The sequence below is a fragment of the Artemia sp. Qi Xiang Cuo genome, chromosome 6 (assembly GCF_049724085.1).
Source record: "Artemia sp. Qi Xiang Cuo chromosome 6, ASM4972408v1, whole genome shotgun sequence".
NCBI classification, from domain to species: Eukaryota; Metazoa; Arthropoda; class Branchiopoda; order Anostraca; family Artemiidae; genus Artemia; species Artemia sp. Qi Xiang Cuo.
The window spans coordinates 6,457,729-6,481,343 of record NC_142799.1 but is presented as its reverse complement, the minus strand read 5'-3'; the positions used below and the strand labels follow the sequence as shown (position 1 = coordinate 6,481,343).

The 23,615-nt window shown below is 35.5% G+C and overlaps 1 protein-coding gene across 1 annotated transcript in view; it reads right to left on the bottom strand.

Annotated features, from left to right (window-relative positions):
- Positions 1 to 23,615, bottom strand: part of LOC148950816 (kin of IRRE-like protein 3) — a 156,331-nt gene that overhangs the window by 57,245 nt on the left and 75,471 nt on the right. Inside the window, exons 8-9 of the mRNA XM_089090466.1 lie at positions 22,404 to 22,488; positions 625 to 812 (exon numbers count right to left, since the gene is read on the bottom strand). Coding sequence (XP_088946592.1) covers positions 625 to 812; positions 22,404 to 22,488 — 273 coding nt within the window. The remainder of the gene's footprint in view (positions 1 to 624; positions 813 to 22,403; positions 22,489 to 23,615) is intronic.

Sequence of the window (23,615 nt, the reverse complement as noted above, 5' to 3'; positions counted from 1 at the left end):
TAATAAAAATCAAATCCCGTCTAGAACAGAATTATTTCATTTATGGCTGTACAACAGAGAACAAAAGAAACGAAATGAAGCTAGAAACCCTTCCTTTACCTAGCAGATCAAAAATGTACAAAAATGAAGAATTTTTTGTGAGTAATAAAACGCTGTTCTAGCAAAATATTTTGGTACTTATTCAGTAGCCGATAAACACTCGAGAAGTGAAGTTTCGTTAATGCTAGTGAAATAAAACAAAATAGGACGAACATATAATAGTTTATGAACAAATTTGGGATATATATTTGCAAATTAGGGGGGAGGAAGCATAGCATATATTAAATACATAACCTAACCTAAAATGACCTAACCAAGGTACCTTTTTTGCCCCTTTAACACCAAAAAACTAACGTTTAAATATATTTCACATAGTGAGTAATACCTCAGTATGCAGCTAAAATCTGTTTTTCATTAGGATCTTTAACATTCTATATGCGGTTCTCCCCGCGTGTTTATCGGCTACTAATAAGTACCAATATTTGCTTTTAGACAATAGCCCTCTCCTGGAGCCCTTACAGTGAGCTTATTGACCTTAAATAATTTTTCCAGATAGCTCTATAATAGCCTATCAGATATACTTACTGTGCTTAAAGGCTCCGCTACAAATCGACCTTTACCAGTCCCAGCTTCGAGGGTTTCGGCCTCATTTATTTCCCACATTGTAGTTTGTGGAATCGGATCTGAACAAAAAGCACCAAATAATGTCGCATCTTGTCCTCTCTCCACTAAAACTGTTTGACTTGCCACTAAGTTGAGTGCCTTTGGTGGACCTGTAGAAATCCAATAATTTAACTTATGCATATTTATTAGATATTTGTAGCATTTTTAGCGACAAATACTGGTAGAATGAATTGAGCATAAACACACTAGACGGTTTAAAGCACCAGTGCGATTAAAATAAAACTAATTTCAACCCCTCAGATTCTTCTTACGTCAATTCATGCCTGAAAACCAAGATTTTTGAATATTTTCTTTTGGTTGTTTCAAAACTATGAAGTTTTTGAGGCATTACCATATTTTAGTCAGTGATGCCACATTGAACCATGGGACAAATGAATAAAACTATATAGTCAATTTTGACCCCGTTTCCCATCTGTAAAAATTCCAAGATAAATAATATGTTGATTCCCAAAGATGATTACACGTTCAAAGTTAAGTTACACCTTCTTAATCTGAATGTACCACATATTTAAAAAAATTTACTGATTTTTTACTCAAGTTTCTTTTTCTTTTTTGTTTGGTACCTACTAATACTTAAAACTGCAGAACTGGTTAGGAAGGTCTTTTTATTTAAAATTATTTTTTTTCTTTTTTAAGGATAATTAGCGTTGTGTAATAATTCACGTAACTGACTTAAACAATCATATTTCACTTTCACTGTTCTTGGTATTTTAACCTAATTCGTTGATGTAAACACAAATGCGGCTGCTACTATGTCTTTCATTAGGAAAAAAAAAAATTCAGCTCAAAGTAAGGAGCAACATTAAAACTTAAAATGAACAGAAATTATTACGTATACGAGGGGGGTTTTCCCCTCCTCAATACGTCACTCATCATGCCAAAGTTTTTCGGCTTTTTTTTAAAGTTACGGTACTTATGTAGAAAGCGGTAAGTACGTGAGAAGTGAAGCTTCATTAATGCTGGTATATATTTGCACACTGGGAGGTGGGGGTAAAGCAAATCATATATTAAATACCTCACCTAACCTAGGTACCTTTTAGTCCCCCTAAACCCCCCAAAAAATCCTAAATCTTCATTTTCATATCAAGCCTTTGTTCAATCACTATCCGGGCAAACCTAATCGGGTTTTATCCTATCTGTTCGAAATACAATTATCGCTTAGCCTACTTCCAAATAAACGACCCTTGTTTTTGAGTCGTTTTAAAAAAATGTGACAAAATTTAAACTTTAGCTTAAAGGGCAAGGCATTGAGGAGGGGGAGAACCCCCCATATACGCAATAATTTCTATTCGTTTTAAGTTTTAATGTTGCTCCTTACTTTGAGCTGAAAAAACTTGTTTTTTTATTTAATTTCTTTTTTTTTAAATAACGCCAGGAAATCTGGCGGAAAAATACCCTCCCCATGGAAATATCCTCTCGACAATTCAGTCCTGGTGAAAATTACCCCGGACAATTACCCTTAACATGTTCATTTGTAAAATTGAGTCGGTAAAGAGAAAGCAAGACATATCAGGACATTTCCCATAATAATTCTGGCGAATCCCCCAGTATAAAATTTCCCATGAAAAGATCACCCCCTGCAAACTTCCATCTACTTGGTAAATTCTTCCCGTGAAAAATCCCCCCACCAGAAAATTCGTCCTCTCCTCCCCACCTGAAAAATGCAAGCATACTTCACAATGACTAATAATTTACGTAAACAACAGGTAAATTTTATAACTTAGACATTTTACCAGGGGCTGTGGGGGGTCACGTAAATCTCCAAGGACATAGTTACTGGGCTTCTCAACTATGCTGAATAAAATACCTATCTCAAAATTTTGATCGGATGATTTTGAAAAAAAGTGGCGTGGGATGAGACCTAGTTGCCCTCCAATTATTTAGGTCACTCAAAACGGCACTAGAACTTTTAATTTCCGTGAGAATGAGCCCTTTCTCGATGTTCTTGGTCCACTGGATCGATATGATCACTACTAGAAAAAAAAAATAAACACGCATCCACGATCATTCATCTGGTAAAAAATACGAAATTCCACATTTTTGGAGATGGGAACTTAAAAACTCTACAGTAGGGTTCTCTTATATGCTGAATCTAATCGTGTGAGTTTCATTCAGATTCTATTACTTTTAGGGGTGTTTACCCATTTATTTAAAAATTAGGCAAATTTTCTCAGGCTCGTAACCCTTCATGTGTAAGATAAAAATTAATGAAACTTATATATTTGAATTCAGCATAAAAACTCAATTCTTTTTTTATATAGTTATTGGAATCAAAATTCCGTTTTTTATAGTTTCGGTTTCTATTGAAACCGAAACTATAAAAAACATCTTCTTTTTCGTAAAATTCTTCTTTCAAAAAATTTTAATTATTTTAAAACGAGTGATTTTTTTGCTACCAAGAAAAACTGAAATTCTTATAGCACAAAACATGTTTTTCTTTTTTACTTCACTTGGATATAAAAGCGTTCTTTTAAGTATTTTTTTTTATTTTGTTTACTGTATTTTACAGAATTTTAAGGAATATCCGCCATTCCGAGGTTAAAAATTGTTTCATACACATACTCTAACTATTCAATGACCTCTCAACACCTATATCTGTTTAAAGACAAGCAATTCTTGCTCGTAGTACTTAAGAACGAGACCAGACTACACCTCCTTCGAAGTAACCACTTTCATATCCTTATCTCTCAAAAGATATCTGATCTTCGATCTCCGATCAATCTGCTAAGCTCCGATCTAAACAGACGAAGTTGAAAGTTTTTTTTATGTCCTACAATTCCATATTCATTCATAATGGAAATCAAAAGAGAGGAGAGATGAAGGAGGATATAGGTGGAGAGAATGAGAAAGTATAAGAAGTCAAGGATCAAACAGTTCGTGGTAACGAACTGTTAGTAAGGAGCGACCCGGCTCAATGGTAACCGAAACTCTAGAAAACGGGTTTTTGATGCCAATAGATATATCAAAAGAATCAGATTTCAATGCTGATTTCAAATATATAACTTTCATCAAGTTTAGAGCTACCCATCAAAAGTTACGCGCCTGAGAAAATTTGGCTGATTTTCAAAAAAAGGGGAAAGACCCCCTAAAAGTTATAGAACCTTAATGAAAATCACACCATCATATTCAGTGTATCAGAGAACCCTACTGTAGAGGTTTCAAGCTCATATCTAAAAAAGTTTGGTATTTTCCATTTTTTGCCCGAATAAAGAAACCGGTTGGGTTTTTATTTTTTTTTTTTTTTTTTTTTTTTTTTTTTTTTTCACCCCGGGGTGTTAGGAACGACCCAGTGGTCCTAGAAACAAGTAAGAGGGCTAATTGGAAAGTTAATTAAAATTTATATTGCCCTTTTTAATTGACCAAAAAAAATTGAGGGCAACTAGGCCCCCTCCCACGCTTATTTTTTTACCAAAGTCACCCGATCAAAATTTTGAGATAGCCATTTTGTTCAGCATGGTCGAAAATATGATAAATATGTCTTTTGGGATGACTTAATCCCCGAAGTACCCAGAGGGAGGGCTAAAAGATATGAACTTTACCCAATGTTAACATATAGTATTGGTTATTCGGAAGTATACAGAAGTTTTCAGGAGGTTTTTTTTCTGCTAGTGGGAGGGAAGGGTGGGTTGGGGTTATGTTGGACGATCTGTTCATGAAGGAAGTTTTCATGGGGGAAGGGAAATCGCCATGAAGGGTGCGCCGGACTTGCCAGCATTATTTATTGGTTATTGGGAAGTATACAACCATTTTCAGGAAGGATTTTTTCTGGAGGGGGGCTAGAGGAGGGAGTTACTCTGGAGAATATTTCCGTGGAGGATGTTTCTTTGGGGTAAGGGACATTTCTATGAAGGGGGCGCCGGATTTCCAAGCATTATTTAAAAAACGATCAGAAATTAAATAAAAAAAACCAAGTTTTTTCAACTGAAATGTAAGAAGGAATATTAGAACTTAAAACGAACAGAAATTATAACGTATATGAGGGGGGTCTCCTCCAAGTCAATACCTCGCTCTTTAAGCTACAGTTTTTTTTTAGTGCTTTCAAAAGAGCTCTCTCTTCTAATTAAACGGCCTTTGTGATTCAGGGGTTTGTGAATCAAATTTTTTTTTAACTTTTAACGTAAAGAGCTTGGTATTGACTAAGGGCAGAACCCCCTCATATACGTAATAACATATACGTAATAAAAAAAACAATAAAAAAACAAGCGATACGGCTCAATAGTAATCGAAACTTTTAAAAACGGAATTTTGATGTCAATAAATGTATCAAAAGAATGTGTTTATAATGCTGATTCTAAATATATAAATTTTATTAAGTTTAGTATTACTCATCAAAGGCAACAAGCCTGAGGAAATTTACTCGATTTTTTAAAGAGGGGGAAACATCCCCTACAAGTGGAAGAATTTTAATGAAAATCACAACGTCAGATTCAGCGTATCAGAAAACCCTATTACATAGGTTTCAAGCTCATATCTGCAAAAATCTGCAACTTTGAATTTTTGCCAGAAGAAAAATATACGAATATAGAAGTTAGTTACGTAAGTTAATTTGTAAAGACATTCATTTAGCAAAAGAAAAGTAAAATTTTTATGCAAATAAAAGCTGCATTAACTAAAAAACGATCAGAAATTAAATAAAAAAAACAAGTTTTTTAAACTGAAAGTAAGGAGCGACATTAAAACTTAAAACGAACAGAAATTATTCCGTACATGACAGGGGCTGTCCCCTCCTCAACGCCTCGCTCTTTATTCCGTATATGAAAGGGGCTGTCCCCTCCTCAACGCCTCGCTCTTTACGCTAAAGTTTTTTATTGTTTTAAAAAAAAAATTTTTAGACAGTAAAACTTTAGCGTAAAGAGCGAGGCGTTGAGGAGGGGACAGCCCCTTTCAGATACGGAATAAAGAGCGAGGCGTTGAGGAGGGGACAGCCCTTTCATGTACGGAATAATTTCTGTTCGTTTTAAGTTTTAATGTCGCTCCTTACTTTCAGTTTAAAAAACATGTTTTTTTTATTTAATCAAAGGTAAAGGGAATGCCAAATCTTATTCAGTCTTCCTTGAAATCAGCTCTATCATAGTTTGTGTTTGTTAACATAAACCTGACTTGCTGATTTAGCAAGTGATGAAAGAAAATCACGTTCAATGCTTATCAACAGACCAATTCATACTTGTAACTACTCCCTACTTAGAATTCATTATACCCCGCTATCAATATACCAGTTGAGATAATCTATCACGCCGACAATGACAAGGTATGCACCAAGTCAGCGGTATTTTACACGAAGGTGTTAATATTATGATCGACGCAAACGATTCTTCAAATGTGTTCTATTCACCATAACATTCCCCCACACATACAAAGTGCCAAGGCAAATGATATATGTAGATTAGCTTACTCGTCATTATTCCTGCGATTAACTTTTGAAGAAAGTCATCCAATTAGTTTTGTGCCATGTCAATCGTTATTGGCTTAACCAACTAAACCCCTAACTAGATAAAAAAAAGAAAAGAAAAATGACTCAGAACATATACTGACTAATAAAATAGACACAAAAACTCACTAGTGATTTTGCCCTTTAAAATCACTAATAAAAAAATCGCCAATTTTTTTCACCTTTAAAAGAAAAAAAATACCTGACTAGGGGTTCAGAACCAGAAACAAGATAAAAAAAACTCACTAAGGATTTGGCTCTTTAAAATTACTAATGACTCACTAATAATGAAAAAATCACTAATGATTTTGCCTTTGAAGAAAAAAGAACGTGATTGACTCCAAGAGCGGATCCAGGATTTTTGTTCGGGGGGAGGGGTTACTAATTTTCGACTCGGTTTTCGACTAATTTTACTAATTTTTACTAAGATTTTACTAATTTTCGACTAATTTTCGACTCGGTCAAAAATTTCGGGGGGGTGGGTCAAAACGGGTAACCCCCCCCCCCCTGGATACGGTCTTGATAGACTCTATATTAATCAAATGGTATTTAACGCAATAAAACCATCTGAGAAAACAGGACTAACAACAATGAGTTACAAAATTCCAAAATATGTCATCATCATAGTGATTTTGTTTAAAAAATTTGGAATGAAAACAAAAAATACTTTTTATAACAAATATAAATTAACTTGGATCAGATATAGGAACTTAATTTATATTTAATCTAATAAACACTTGAAAAGTAATTGGATTTCTTGCAGCAAAACAGCTGTATATTTTCAGCACAACTAAAATCCGTCGTGAGATGCTTCTAACCCCTGCCCATTTTAGAGGGGCGCCAAGGGGCTAGACACCCCCTTTCGCAAAACCGATCTCAGTTAGTTTCTACAGATACCTATGTGAAAGACATTTATCAAGAAAATTAAACACAAATATTTTAAACAATATTAACTTAATCAAAACAACCCCTTAATAAAGGTCTTCAGAACAAAACAAATGTTCAAGCAATGAAATCTCTAAGTTTATCAAACAGTTCTTGATCACGAACTCCAAGTGAGGAGTGAAACGGCTCAATAACAGTTTGCTCAATAACAGCGGCTCAATAACCGAGACTCTATAACAGTTTGATAACAGTTTTGGTAACAGTTGATAAATCAAAAATTTACAACTTCCTGCTGATTCCAAGTATATGAAGTTCATTTAGCTTATTGTAATCTATCAAAATTTACGAGCATGAGTTGCCCAATTTTCCAAAAAGAGGGAAATACCTCCAAAAATTCAAACGATCTTAATGAAAATCACACCATCGGATTCAGCGTATCACAGAACCATCATGTAGAGGTGTCAAGCTCCTATGCACAAAAATGTGGAATTTTGCATCTTTGGCCAGAAGAAAGATCATGGATGCGTGTTTTTTTGTTGTTGTTGGTTTCTTTTTTTTTAGAGCTGATCGTGTTGAACCAATGACTCTAGAAGATTGGGAGAAGGCTCGTTCGATCGGAAATCAAAAGTTCCAGTGCCCGTTTTAAGTAGTCAAAAATATTACAGGGCAGCTAGCCCACTTCCATGCCTTTTTTTCCCCTCAAAGTCATCCGTTCAAAATTCTGAGATATTAATTTGATTCAGCATGGTTGAAAGGTCCAATAACTATGCCTTTGGGGACGACATCATTCCCCATAGTCACTTGAGAAAGGGCTGTAAGTACTGAGGGTAAGGAATTTTTTGAGGGGGGATTTTCCATGGGGCGAGTTTTCTTTGGGAAGGAAGATTTCCAGGAGAGCTTTCCAGGAGAAATTTTACACGGGGTGGGAGGGGGAGGGAGTGGATTTCCTGGAATTATTTGAAAAACCATCACAACTTAAACTAAAAAAAGAGTTTTTCCAAATGAAAGTAAGGAGCAACATTGAAACTTAAAATGAACAGAAATTTTTCTGTATTTGAGAGGGGCTGCCCCCTTCTCAGTATCTCGCTCTTTACACTAAAGTTTGACTTTCTGTACTAATTCTTCAAGGACGAGCACGAGCTTAAGGTTAAAGAGCGAGGTATGGAGGATGCAGCCGCCCTCAAATATGGAATAATTTCTGTTCGTTCTTAATTTCAACGTTAGTCCTTACTTTTAGTTGAAAAAAAAAATGTTCTTTTTTATATAATTATCTATGAATGATACAGAAATTTTTCCAGAATCAGAAAATACACAATGATACAGAAAAGATCTCCAGAAGAGCACCCACATCCTCCGGAGATAAGAATTTCAAAATAAAAAATTCTTCAACAAATAAAGATTGTATGGTTAAACTAAATGAAAGATGAAGTAAAAATAAGTTAAGAAGTTAGCACAGAAGCTTGGAACCTACATAAGAGTTAGCTTTGGGGGAGAAGAATGTTTTCTTGGTGGGAAAGAAATGAAATTATAAAAATACAATTACAAGATAAATTCACGGAAAGCATAGGAAAGTAACTGGGAATCAAAATTTAAATTTGGAATTTTTTGGGGGGGATACAGTCACGAATCCCTCCCCTGTTTACATCTCTGAAAAAAATTTCGAATGTTGGTTTCTGTTCAGAGTCATCTCTTCCACCCCTAACTTCCCTGACAATAACCGTAGTCCTGTGATCCCCAACGTGGGACATAGGTCCCACCGGTGGGGTATGGTGGTATTTTAGTGGGTCATGTGCAAGAGGTGCACCCTTTGACTGATAAACGCTAGAGCCTTAATATTGAAAAAAAAAATTCATGCGAATGACGTCACATTAGTTGCACTTAAAGAGCAAAAAGGGTTCATGATAGTACTACAATGATGTCATGCATTGTACAAAAGGTGTTGTATAACGACACAAATTTTTAGTAATATAAAATATGGTTCTAGGCATTCTAGGCGAGGGGGCTCATTCGAATGGAAATCGGAAGTTCTAGTGGCCTTTTTAAGAGAAGAAACAAATCGGAAGGTAACTAGCCCCTCACGCCTTTTTTTTTACCAAAATGCATCCGATTAAAATTTTAAGATAGCTGTTTTGTTAAAAATAGTTCAAAAATCAGATGACAAAAACTCCGGAGTCGACGCAACCCCCCAGGTCCCGGAGGCAGGCGTTGTTAAGTTATGCCTTTGGGGTATATATTGTTCTTGTAGAAGGGATGCTCGTAAGGATTTCAGAAAGGGCCCATTTGATTGGAAATTGAAAGTTTTAGTTCACTTTTTAAGAGTTAAAAGAGATTGCCCCTCCCCATGCTCTTTTTCCCCAATCCCATCGGATAAAAATTTCAAGATAGTTATTTTATTGAAAATAGTTCAAACATCAAATAACAAAACCCCGGGGCCAAAACAAACCCCCAGAGCCCGGGGCAACTGCTTAAAGTTACATGATAATGGTAATAAGCTTACCTAAGCTATGGATGTCAGGTATTGTGTTATCTTGGAACGATAATTTCGACAGGACCTGTGCCTGCCATCATCAGGTTCAAATTCAAGTCTTGAATTTGAACCTGATGATGGCCAGTCGAAATTATCGTTCAAGATAACACAATACCTGACATCCATAGCTTAGGTAAGCTTATTACCATTATCATGTATAAGAGTCAGGTTGGCCTCTGAGAATATATGCCTAAAGTTAAGCCACGGGGGTATACAAGGTTGTATTTGGGAATAAAAAATTATTTTGAAATAGAAAATTTTGTAAAAACTTGTAACTTTGGCAATTAAAAACGAACCGAAAATAATTAAAAAAAAACTTTCCGAAAAAGAAATTTTTAAACAAAAGTAAAGGCCATATTAAACTTAAGATCGGAAGAAACAGAAACCTACAATAACTCAAACTCGAACCGACCAGAGATTACTATTAAAGAATAAATGAAACCCAAAACGAACGGAAATTATATAAACAATCATAGCAAAAAAATACAACAGGGACTAATATAAATGAATAAATAAACTTTAAAACGAGTAAAGACTAAATTGAATATGCAACTCAAGCTTAAAACGAACAAAAATATTCTGATATTGAAGTATAAATGAAACCCAAACGGAGATAAATTAAATAAACAATCATAGAAAACAAGCATACAATAGTTACTAATATAAATGAATAAATGAACCTTAAAACGACCAAAACTTAAATTGAATATACTACAAACAAGAGTTCGTGTTTTGCCTTTTTCTCTCACTGTAAAAGTCAGACCCACTGCGTCATTGGCTCTTTACTGAAAACGAATTATATTACAAGTACTTTCTTTTTATACTTATTAATTTAAAAAACTTTTTCCACAAAACAAGTTTTTCAAAGAAAAGTAAATAACTCCATTAAACAAAAAATTAGCAAACATAAAATCAAATAATCTACCAAGTGTGAAACTACCACAAATCAGCATCAATAAATAAATGAAACCCAAAACGAACAGAAATTACAATAATTAACCGAGTCAAACTCAAAACGAGCAGAAATTAAGATAAGTCGGGCGCAAAACCCCATGCCTTCCCGAGGCCAGAACAAAATTTGCACTTTACTGAAATAATATAAATGTTTTTACTTTTATAACTTTAATAAATCAAGTAATATTAACATTTTGATTACTAAATATCAGTATATGCATATTAAACTGACAATGCACATTCATTTGTATTGTTTCAGTAAAGTGCAAATTTTGTTCTGGCTTTGGGAAGGCATAGGGGTTTTGTGCCCAACTTGTGTTAATTACTGCTCGTTTTGAGTTTGTATCGGTTATTTATTGTAATTTCTGTTAGTTTTGGGTTTCATTTATTTATCGATGCTGATTTGTGGTAGTTTCACGTTTTTTAGATTATTTGATTTTATTTTTGCTAATTTTTTGTTTAATGGAGTTCTTTACTTTTCTTTGAAAAACTTATTTTATGGAAAAAGTTTTTTTTTTAATGAATTTCTGTTCGTTTTATATTGACATAGTCTTTTCAGGGAAAAATAAAATAATACTTTAAATCTTTTCGTTTTTTAAGACTTTATTTTGCTATTTTGATTTGGTTAAATTTTAAGAGCAGAAATGGGAGGGTTGGCGTGGGAAGGTGGGCGTGGGAAGGTTGGCGTGGGAGAGTGGGAGTGGAAGGGGGATTAATTGCCCTCAAATCACTTTCGACTATTAAAAAGGGCATCAGCACTTTCTATTTGCAATTGAATGAGCCCCTTTTGAAGTTCCTATGACAACCCCTTTGATACGAAGTGCCCTGGTCTAAACAACAACAAAAAATATCACTAATGACTTTCGACTATTAAAAAGGGTACTACCCCTTTGAATTTAAAATCGAATTAGTCCTTTTTCAAGTTTCTACGACAAAGATTTCAATACAAAACCTTATATGCCCCCAGGGTATAACTTATTACCCTTGTCCTGAGGATTGTGGGGGAGTGTCCTCCTCAAAAATGTATTTTCTATCTGGAAATCAACTACGCTGAACAAACTGGCTATCTCAAAATTTTGATTGGAGGGGTTTGGGGGAATGATGGGCGGGGGGGGGGGCTAGTTGCCCTCCAATCAATTTCGACTATTAAAAAGGGCACTAAGCCTTTGAATTTCCAATCGAATGAGCCTTTTTTGAAGTTCTACGACAACGCCTTCTATAAAACCTTATATACCCAAAGGGCATAACTTAAAACCCTTGCCCTGAGGGTTGTGGGGGAGTGTCCTCCTCAAAAACATATTTTCTATCTGGATATCAACTACACTTAACAAAATGGCTATCTCAAAATTTGGATTGGATTTGTTTGGGGGAATGATGGGCGTGGGAAGGGGGCTAGTTGCCCTCCAATCACTGTCAACTATTAAAAAGGGCACTAAGCCTTTGAATTTCGAATCGAATGAACCTTTTTTGAAGTTCTACGACAACACCTTCTATAAAAACCTTATATACCCAAAGGGCATAACTTAAAACCCTTGCCCTGAGGGTTGTGGGGGAGTGTTCTCCTCAAAAACATATTTTCTATCTGGAAATCAACTACGTTGAACAAAATGGCTATCTCAAAATTTCGATTGGATATGTTTGGGGGAATGATGGGCGTAGGGGGGGGGTAGTTGCCCTCCAATCACTTTCGACTGTTAAAAAGGGCACTAGCCATTCCAATTTCCAATCAAATATGCCCTTTTCGAATTTTCTACGACAACTGCTTCGATACGATGTGCCTGGGTATGGAGAAAAAAAAAACACATTGTGGCCACATCGTTCTTTACTTAGGCAGCGCTAGGGCGCTGCCTATGAAAATTTCGAGCCTTCCAATTACTTTCGACTATTAAAAAAGGCACTAGGCCTTTTGATTTCCAATGGAATGAGCAGTTTTGGAAACGACAACGCTTTCTATAAATACCTTATATGCCACCAGGGCATAAATTACAACCCTTACCCTAAGGTCTGTTAGGGTGGTTGTCATCCTCTCAGACCGAATTTCCAGAACTTTCAACTAAGTTAAACAACATGGCTATCTCAAAATTTTGATTGGATGTGTCTGGGGAAATGGTGGGCGCGAGAGGGGCGGTATTCGCTCTCCAATCACTTTCAACTATTAAAAATGGCCCTAGCCCTTTCAATTTCCAATCAAATGAGCCCTTTTGAAGTTTCTACGAAAAAACTTTCAGTAAAAATCTTATATGCCCCCCAGACATAACTTACAACCCTTGCCCCGAGTGCTGGGTGGGTTGCATTCTCAAAGACCTAATTTCCAAAACTTTCTACAACGTTGAACAAAATGGCTATCTGAAAATTTTGATTGGATGTGTTTAGAGGAATGGTGGGCGTGAGAGGGGGGTTAGTTACTCTCCAATCAATTTCGACTATTACAAAGGGTATTACCCCTCTCAATTTCGAATTAAATGAGCCCCTTTTGAAGTTTTACGACAACTCTATCAATAAAAACATTGTATGCCCCCTGGGCAGAACGTAAAACCTTTGTCCTTGGGGCTCTGGGGGGTTTGTCATCCTTAAATACATAATTTCTAGAACTTTCAACTACGTTGAACAAAATGGCTATCTCTAAACTTGATTGAATGCTTTTGGGGAAATGGTGGCCTTAAAAGGGGGGTTAATTACTCTCCACTCACTTTCGACTATTAAAAAGGGCAATTTCAATTTTCAATCAAATGAGCCCTTTTTAAAATTTTTATAACAACTTTCTATATAAACTTTATATGCCCTCAGGCCATAACTTACAACCTTGCACTTAGGGCTCTGAGGGGATTATCATCCTAAAAGACCTTATTTCAAGAACTTTCAACTACGTTGAATAAAATAGATACCTCAAAATTTTTATTGTATATGTTTGGGAAAATGGTGGGCGTTAGAGAGGCGGCTGACACTCTCCAATCTCATCAAACTACTAAAAAAGGCACTAGCCCTTTCAATTTCCAATTGAATGAGCCCTTTTGAAGTTTCTATGCTTTCAATAAAAACCTTATACGCCCCCAGGGCATAAATTACAACCCTTGCCCTGAGGGCTGTGGGAAGGGGGGAGGGGTTGTCATCCTAAAAGACCTAATTTACAAAAATTTCAACTACGTTGAATAATATTCTATCTAAAATATTGATTGGATGTGTTTGGAGAAAAGATACAATGAACAAAATGGATATCTAAAATTTTGATTGGATGTGTTTGGAAAATTGGTGGGCGTGAGATGGGCGTTTGTCGCTCTCCAATCACTTTCAACTATTAAAAAAGGCACTAGCCCTTTCAATATCCAATTGAATGAGCCCTTTTGAAGTTTTTGCGCTTTAAATAAAAAACCTTATTTCCCCTCAGGGCATAATTTACACCCCCTGCCCTGAGGGTGTGGGGGGCGGGGGTTATCATCCTAAAAGACCTGACTTCCAGAACTTAAAACTAAGTTGAATAAATTGGATATCTCAAAGTTTTGATTAGATGTGTTTGGGGAAAAGGTGGGCGTGAGAGGCGGGTTAGTTGCCCTCTAATAACTTTCGACTATTAAAAAGGGCACTAGCTCTTTGAAGTTCCGATCAAATGAGCTTTCTTAAAAGTTTCTACGACAACACCTTCTATAAAAAACCTTATATGCCCCCAATGCATAACTTACAACCCTTGCCCTAAGGGCTGTGGGGGACTGTCCTCAAAAACATAATTTCTATCTGGAAATCAACTACGCAGAACAAAATGTCTATCTCAAAATTTTGATTGGATGTGTTTCGGGAAATGGTGGGCGTGGAAGGGGTGTTAGTCGCCTTCCAATCACTTTCGACTATTAAAAAGGGCGCAAGCCACTCAAATTTCCAATTGAATGAGCGTTTTTCGAAGTTTCTACGACAATTTCTTCGGTACGAAGTGCTCTAAAGGAAAAAAATAATAAATAATACATTTTGCCAATATCATTCTTATGTAGCCCCAGGGCGTAAATTTAAACCCTCGACCTGAGGGCTATGGGGGAGTGTCCTCCTCTTTACTAGTCTTTGTTTTTTGCCTTGTTCTCGAGTGTCCTCGTTCTTTAACTAGACAGCGTGATCGTGCTGCCTATGATTTATGCAACAACTTTCTATATAAATCTTATATGCCCCTAGGGCATAACTTACAACCCTTGCATTGAGGGTTCTGAGGGGGTTATCATCCTAAAAGACCTAATTTCCGGAACTACGTTGAATAAAATGGATATCTCAAAATTTTGATTGGATGTGTTTTGGAAAATGGTGGGCGTGAGAGTGTTGTTAGTCGCTATCTAATCACTTTCAACTATTGAAAAAGGTATTAACCCTTTCAATTTCCAATTGAATGATCCCATTTGTAGTATCTACGACAAGGCTTTCAATAAAAACTTTATATGCCCCAGGGCATAACTTACAACCCTTGCACTGAGGGCTCTGTGGGGGTTATCATCCTAAAAGACCTAATTTCCTGAACTTTGAACTACGTTGAACAAAATGGATATCTCAAAATTTTAATTAGATGTGTTTGGGAAAATGGTGGGCGTGAGAGGGGCGTTAGTCGCTATCCAATCACTTTCAACTAATAAAAAGGCACTAGCCCTTTCAATTTCCAATTGAATAAACCCATTTAAAGTTTCTACGATAACGCTTCCAATAAAAACTTCATAAGCCCCCAGGGCATAACTTACAACCCTTGCCCTGAGGGCTGTGGGGGGAGGGTTTTTCATCCTTAAAGGTCTAATTTCAAAAACTTTCAACTACGTTGAATAAATGACTATTAAAAATTTTGATTGGATGTGTTTGAGGAAAAGGTGGGCGTGAGAGGGGGGTTAGGTGCCCTCAAATCACTTTTGACTATTAAAATGGGTACTAGCCCTTTAAATTTCAAATCGAATGAGCCCTTTTTCAAGTTTTTACGTGAAAGATTTCAATAAAAACCTTATATGCCCCCAGGGCATAAATTATAATCCTTGCCCTGAGGGTTGTGGGGGAGTGTCCTCTTGAAAAATATATTTTCTATCTGGTAACCAACTACGCTGAACAAAATGGCTATCTCGAAATTGTTATTCGATGTGTTTGGGGGAATGATGGGCGTGGGGGAGGGGGCTAGTTGCCCTTCAATCACTTTCGACTATTAAAAAGGGTACTAGCCCTTTAAATTTCCAATTGAATGAGCTTTTTTTAAAGTTTTTACGACAACGCCTTCTTTAAAAACTTTATATGCCCCCAAGGCATAACTTAAAACCCTTACCCTGAGGACTGTGGGGGAGTGTCCTCCTCAAAAACATATTTCTATCTGGAAATAAACTACGCTGAACAAAATGGCTATCTCAAAATTTTGATTGGATGTGTTTGGGGAAATAATGGGCGTGGGGAGGGGCTAGTTGCCCTCCAATCACTTTTCACTATTAAAAAGGGCACTAGCCCTTTGAATTTTCAATTAAATCAGCCGTTTTTTGAAGTTCCCACGACAACACCTTCTATAAAAACCTTATATGCCCCCAGAGCATAACTTAAAATCTCAAAATTTTGATTGGACGTGTTTGGGGGAATGATGGGCGTGGGGGGGGCTAGTTTCCCTCCAATCACTTTTGACTATTAAAAAGGCACTAGAAGTCTTAATTTCCAATCGAATGAGCCCCTTTTGAAGTTTCTACGACGACCCCTTCCGTATGAAGTGCCTTGCTCTAAAGGAGAAAAAAAAAAAAATAGACGATTGTGCCAACATCGTTCTTATATGCCCTCAGGGCATAACTGAAAACCCTTGCCCTGAGGGTTGTGGGGGAGTGTCCTCCTCAAAAATATATTTTCTATCTGGAAATCAACTAGGCTGAACAAAATGGCTGTCTCAAAATTTTGATTGGATGTATTTAGGGGAATGATGGGCGGCGGGGGGGGGGGGCTATGTGCCCTCCAATCACTTTCGATTATTAAAAATGTCACTAGCCACTCCGAGTTACAATCAAATAAGTCATTTTCTAATTTTCCGTGAAGATGCATTCGACACGTGCCCGGGTATGGAGAGAAAAAAAAACAAAAAAACATTGTGCCCACATCGTTCTTTACTTAGGCAGCGCTAGCGCGCTGCCTATGATTATAACATTAAAAAAAAACATGAAAATTGCAGTAAAATAAAATTTTGAACTAATGAGCTTTCAGCAGTTAATATCATTATGTATAAAATATTCAAAACTAATTGTGTTAGTTCTTTCCAAGACTGTTCAAGACAAATATAGCTTCAATACATGCAAGAGTTTGGATATTGCCCCCTTCCCTAACTGTAAAAGTCTAAAGCTTATGTGTCATTGGTGCTTCACTGAAAACAAGTTATATTACAAATGTTTTGTTTTTCCAGTTATCACGGAAATTGAAAATGAAAATAAATTATAGTAAAATAAAATTTCGAACTTATGATCTTTCAACAATTAATAGAATTATATACCAAACATTCTATTAAATTTTATTTGTACTTCATAAGACTTTTCAAGATACATATGGTTTTCAGTAAAGCGCCAATAACGCAATAGGTTTTAGACTTTTACAGTGAGAAAAGGAGGCAAAATCCAAACTCATTTTTGTTTGTTTTTGTTTCAAGCTCCATTTGCCATTTCGATTTAAGTTTCACTCGTTTTAAGATTAATCTATTCATTTTTATTAGTACCTATTCATGTTTGTTTGCTATGATTGTTTACATAATTTCCGTTCGTTTTGGGTTTCATTTATTTTTTAATAGTAATGTTTGATCATTTTGAGTTTGAGTTATTGTAGGTTTCTATTTCTTCTGATCTAAGGTGTAATATAGTCTTTGTTTTTCTTTAAAAATCTTCTTTTTCAGAAAGTAATTTTTTTAATTAATTACATTAAATAGCCAAGCTAAATTTAAAACAAACAGGAACTACCACAGACAAGAGTAGGACTAACGTCCCCTGTGCCTTCTAAAGACCAGAAGATAATTTGCAAGTTACTGAAAACAATCTTTATTTAGAGTTATTTATTTTAAATTTTCTACAACATATAAGAAGAAAAAAAAGGTACCATCATAACCAAGATTTCTGAAAGAAAAGAACAACAAGGGAACGGGATTGACAGTTTAATAAATATACCGACATTCATTCCTAAACATGTTAATAATTTTGAATTTATTACAGTTATAAAAGATAAAACGTTTAAAATGTACTTTTTTCTTATATGCAGCAAATATGTGGGGAGGGGGGTGGTTATCATAAGGGTCAACATAAAAAGCTGATACAAAAAATTATTTCAGTTTCTTTAGCCCTTAAACATCTTAATTGTACCTTGGGTGGCATTTACATTTCCTAAGTTTGACAACCCATAACATAAAAACAATAATGTAGAATCATTCGGAATGCATGGTTTTAAATTTCATCACAAGGATATTCTATTTTCGTACTTATGAATTATTTCTATCCATCCCTAATTCCGGTTTGCGGGTTCTCCAAGAGACATTTGTAGAAAGAAAAAGACCTTTAAGCTAGGGCAATAATAGCTATGATGATAACCATTTGAGAGACCAGAGTATCTCTTAAAAACCATTTCTTAGTACTTTTCCTCCCAGTTGCAAACAAGCTGGATTATGTATTACTAGTCTTAGTAACGAGACAGCCCTATCTAGCTTAGAAAATAAATTCCGGTAAAGTTTCCAATGTTGAGACTTTAGCACAAAAAAAAGACAATCGAGTAATTAGGGCACTAAATGGCTAAAGGTAGTGTTCTTCATTTCAATGACATCTATGTTTTATTTGAAAAGAGCAGCCAAGCATCAGTATCAAAAATAAAGGAGCATTCCCTTCCTTAAACACCAACGGTTAGCAAAAGTATAATATGTTTTTATGTTTGAAGAACTATAACATTTTTCTGACCGAAATAGTAAAGTAAACCTTTGCCATCTTCAGAGCTAATTTTTGGTAGGCTCGTGGACTCATATGGGGTTAAAGTTATAAATTTTACTAGTGAAACCCCTTATCTTTCTTAAAATACATTTTCCTGAAATAACTCACAATAGACGCCAAAAATCAAGTTCTTGATAAAAAATCACACATTCCTTTAATCCCGCCACTGTTGACTATAAAAATAACAGAAGAACTTTATATTTTTTTCAATCGAATTAGTCCTCTCCTAAGTTACAACGACCAACCCTTCTATACCGACTTACGGAACAGTCAGAATTAAAAATAAGCAGAATGCACATCGTCTATTGCTAAAAGGCTCAAAATTCACCTCTTTGATTTTTACTTGAGGTGGATTTATAGAAAATAAGTTAATCAGTTTATGCTTATGATCGAGCTATCAAGTTTCTATAGTTTATCCTTTGTGTATCTATTTAAGTGTATTCTCATAAGTAAATTTAATATTCTTCAGCAACTTCTATGATGTTATTCATTCTCTTTTTCTCCAATTGGTTCTTTTCATGAACCCCGTTTAATGGCGATTCTTTCTCACTTTATATTTTTTTTAAATGGGTTTTTAAATTTTTGGTTACTAAGGGCTAGCGTTCGTTCTTTACTGGGTTGCGTCTGAGACTGCAACCATTTTTTTTTTACATCATGATTCTCATCTACGCTGCATCTCTTTTAAGAAATTCAAAAAGCGTTTGCCCAGTAATTCCTGCATGATGAGGTATCAGCAGTAATTCGATTTATTCTACAGAACAATTAACCCAGTTTATAGAGTAGGGTAAAATAATTCTTTTTATTCAAGTTCAAAATGCAAGGTAACACAATTTAAGACTAATACTGTAACCTCTTACATGAACGCGCATCTTTTGATAAGATATATATCACACCCAGAAAAACGCCTTTTCTTAGCTGGAACATAGTATTGAACCAGCCACGGGGAGTCAGGAAGCGATGCCACTTTAATATTACATTCCCTTGTTACTTACAGAAGGCACCAATCATAGCAATTCCCTTTCAAATGAGTCATTAAGCATCTCTTCGTGAAATTCTAGTACCCCACAAGCGGCGACGAAAAAAATCAAACAAACCGACGCATCAACCATGATATTACAGATTTCTTAGAATTAAGGAGGCATGGCACCACGGACCCATTCCCTACTGCCGTCACTATTTGTGACTAGCTATATGTTAGGTTACATTTTCATTGTGCTGCTTTATATTTATGCAAGCTGAAAAACCCACAATGCAATGAAAACAGTTACGAAAAGATCAAACTGGGAAGCCACGGTACACCCCTCCCCCTGCATCGGCACCCGGGGCAGCTTGCTCCCCCCCCCTTGAACGGCTCTGCTGAAAATGCACAGAATATAATTTTTAAACGAAATATAACTGCGATTACCGATTTCGTCCTTCATATTTTTTCACTTCCTTTTTTGTGGACCCCCCATTCGAATATTAAGAGCCAAGAATAACAGATATGAAGCCATGATATCAATAAGATAAAGAGAAGGAAAGAAAACAGGTCAACAAGAAATTAGGAAATGTCACAGAGGTCAAAAATCTTATGCCCGAGATTGTACAAGTGTGAGCCAAGGTTGCTGGGATCATCACTGAGAATTCCACGAAATATCACCGAACATGGAACTCAAGAGCTGTCATTCTTGGCTCCAAATAGTAAAATCATAGTTAAAATAGCTGAACAAAAGCTGCAATGTCGGATAAATTTTATTCAAATTCAGGATAAATTTCATCAAATTAATGAATTATTAAATAATTATTGAATAATATTATTATATTATTATTACAATAATTATTGAATTATTGAATGTCATATTGGAATGTCATATATTGTACTTTTAGTTATTGACCTTAAGTTTACATATTAAATTTAATTGTTCTTGGTTCATCAGTTTCAAACATCATCTACAGATACTGTAAAATCAGTGTCTGCAAGCATGTGAATTAATTTCATTGATTTGTTTCTGAAAACGAAGATGAAATGAATTTAAATGAAAGAAGAATGAATAACGAAGAAATAAATGACACAAATTTCCCGGAACTCATGATACAGATTGGTTGAATAATACTAATTTGTATTTGATGCTGTTTGTTTATTTCAGAAAATGAGAATACTCCTATTAAACAGTTCGTGGCAACGAACTGTAAGTAAGGAGCGACCCGGCTCAATAGTAACCGAAACTCTAAAAATCAAAATTTTGATACCAATAGATACATAAAAAAAATTGGATTTTAATGCAGATCTTAAATATATAAATTTCATTAAGCCATCAAAAGTTAAAAGCCTGAAAAAAATTGCCTTATGTTTGAAAAAAGGGAGAAGCATCCCCTAGAAGTCATAGAATCTTAATGAAAGTCACACCATCAGATTCAATGTATCAGAGAACCCTACTGTAGAGGTTTTGAGCTCCTATCTGCAAAAATGTGGAATTTTGTATTTTTTTTTTGCCAGAAGAAAGATCACTGGTGTGTGTTAATTTGTTTGTTTGTTTTTTTTCCCCCAGGGGTGATCGTATCAACCCAGTGGTCCTAGAATATCGTGACAGGGCTTATTTGAATGGAAATTAAAAGTTTTACTGCCCTTTTTAAGTGACCTAGAAGATTGAAGGATAACCTGGCCCCCTCCCCCACCCCCTTGTTCCCCAAAGTCGCCTGATCAAAATTCTGAGATAACCATTTTGTTCAGCATGGTCGACAAACATAATAAATATGTCTTTGAGGATAACTTGATCCCCCACAGTCCCCGGGGGAAGGGCTGCAAGTTATGAACTTTGCCCAATGTTTACGTATAGTATTGGTTATTGGGAAGTATACATACGTTTTCAGGGGGGATTTTTCTGGTAGTGGGAGGGTCGGGGGTTACGTGGGAGGATCTTTCTACGGAGGAAGTTTTCATGGGGAGGAGGGACATTGCTATGAAGGAAGCGCCGGATTTCCTAGCATTATTTAAAAACGGTCAAAAATTAAATAAAAAAACAAGTTTTTTCAGCTGAAAGTAAGGAGCAACATCAAAACTTAAAGCGAATAGAAATTATTACGTATAGAAGGTGGTTCGCCCCCTTGTCAATACCTCGCTCTTTACACTAAATTTTTTTTTAGTACTTTCATGAGAGCTATTTAAACTAATCAAACGGCCTTTGGGATTAAGGGGTCATTCTTAGAGAATTGGAACAAAATTCGAACTTTAGCGTAAAGAGCGAGGTATTGACTAGGGGGCGAACCCCCTAATATACTTAATAAAAAAATACGAATATTGAGGTTCGTTACGCAAGTTAATACATAAGTTACGTATATTTGCTATTAATAAAAATGTTCATAAATAAATTTAAAAGTTCTAGTGCCCTGTTTAAGTAATTAATAAAATTGGAGGACAAATAGGCCCCTTCCTCCACCCCCTTATCTCAAAATCGTCCGATCAAAATGTCGAAAAAGCCATTTAGCCACAACAAAATGTAAAATGAATATGCAAATTTCGTTTTAATTATTCATGTACGGTGAGCCAAAATCAAAACCTGCATTAATTCAAAAACGTTCAAAAACAAAATAATTCTTTTTTTTAACTGAAAGTAAAGAGCGACATTAATACTTAAAACGAATAGAAATCATTCCGCATATGAGAGGGACTGTCCCCTCCCCAACGCCTCGCTCTTTACGCTAAAGTTTGACTCTTTCTCACAACCCTCTATTTTTACAACAATAAAAATCTTTAGCATAAAGAGCGAGGCGTTGAGGAGGATACAGTCCTTTTCATATACGGAATAATTTCTATTCGTTTTAAGCTTTAAGGTTGCTCCTTACTTTCAGTTAAAAAACTTATTTTTTTTTATTTAATTTAATTTAAACGCGAAATGATTATATTTAGCAGGGAGATGGATAAGGAAAAACAAGGATTAGAAAAATTAGGAATGAGCAACACATAAATGTCGGGACTTACCCAAAACTCTGACATTGACTGGTTGACTCTCACCTACTCTGTCAACTCCATTAATAGTATTTGATGCAATGCATATGTATTCACCCTAGTAGAAAAGATAAGGTTTACTATAACTTCATTGAAAATTAAAAATAGCAACTTTGCTGATTATAAATAGCAAATACAATCTGTTTTTTTTTCAGCTTTACCTATTTTGACATTTCTCTCCTCGATACTACTCCGGATGACTACCCCTCTCGGGAAATATTTAGAAAGCTATGACGTTTAAATTTTATTTTCTCATAGTGGTGATTCTCTCTACCCTATGGGCCGGACTCATAAAAAGTCACGTATACCAGCTGAGTTTAAAAATTCAGCTGACTTGGGGTTGTGCTATATACCATCTTGCTATTACAGTACCAAAGGTGAGCCCCCCCCCTTCCACCGAGCAAAAATCATGGATGCGCTTTATGTGAATTTTTTTTTCTTATTTTCGAGATTAAGATAATATTTTTTACACAATTAAGAAGAGACAAAAACGGTAGTTTTTAGTAATTTCTCCTAATTGGGGAATTCAAAAACTATCTTAATATTTTTTACACAATTAAGAAGAGACAAAAACGGTAGTTTTTAGTAATTTCTCCTAATTGGGGAATTCAAAAACTATCTTCATCATAGTCATAAAATTCCCAAATATTCATTCTCCAGATCGAAACTATTACTAATGAAAAGAAACAAGGAAAAATTGTAGGTTGATTTTAGTATTTAATTAGTCGAAATTAAAGCAAAAATAGTTAAAAACGACACTTTGGTCCTTTTGAATCTAAAACTGATTTGTTTCTGACAATATTTTTGAAGACACTCAATTTTATCTGGAGAGGGAGGGGAGGGGGGTCAAACCGGCGTCTGGGAGGCAGATGTCCTTCTGCGTCATAGGAAATTACGCCCCTGTTTAGGAAGGGATCAGCCATTATTTATTCATTAAAACTACATAAGATATAATAATAGCCTAAACAATAAATTCACAAGATTTTGAGGGGAGCACGAACTTTGCACAAAGGTCTGATATCCCAATCATAAAAAAGGTGCATCAATATATATCTCCATTTGGGGAAGAATTTGTTATTAATGGTTTTATCTCTCAGAGTTTGAATCTAGGCAAGCCTGAAATGCATTGGATTCATTCACTGAAGATAACTTCAGTTGAGTACAGCTGCCACACGGGATTATAAG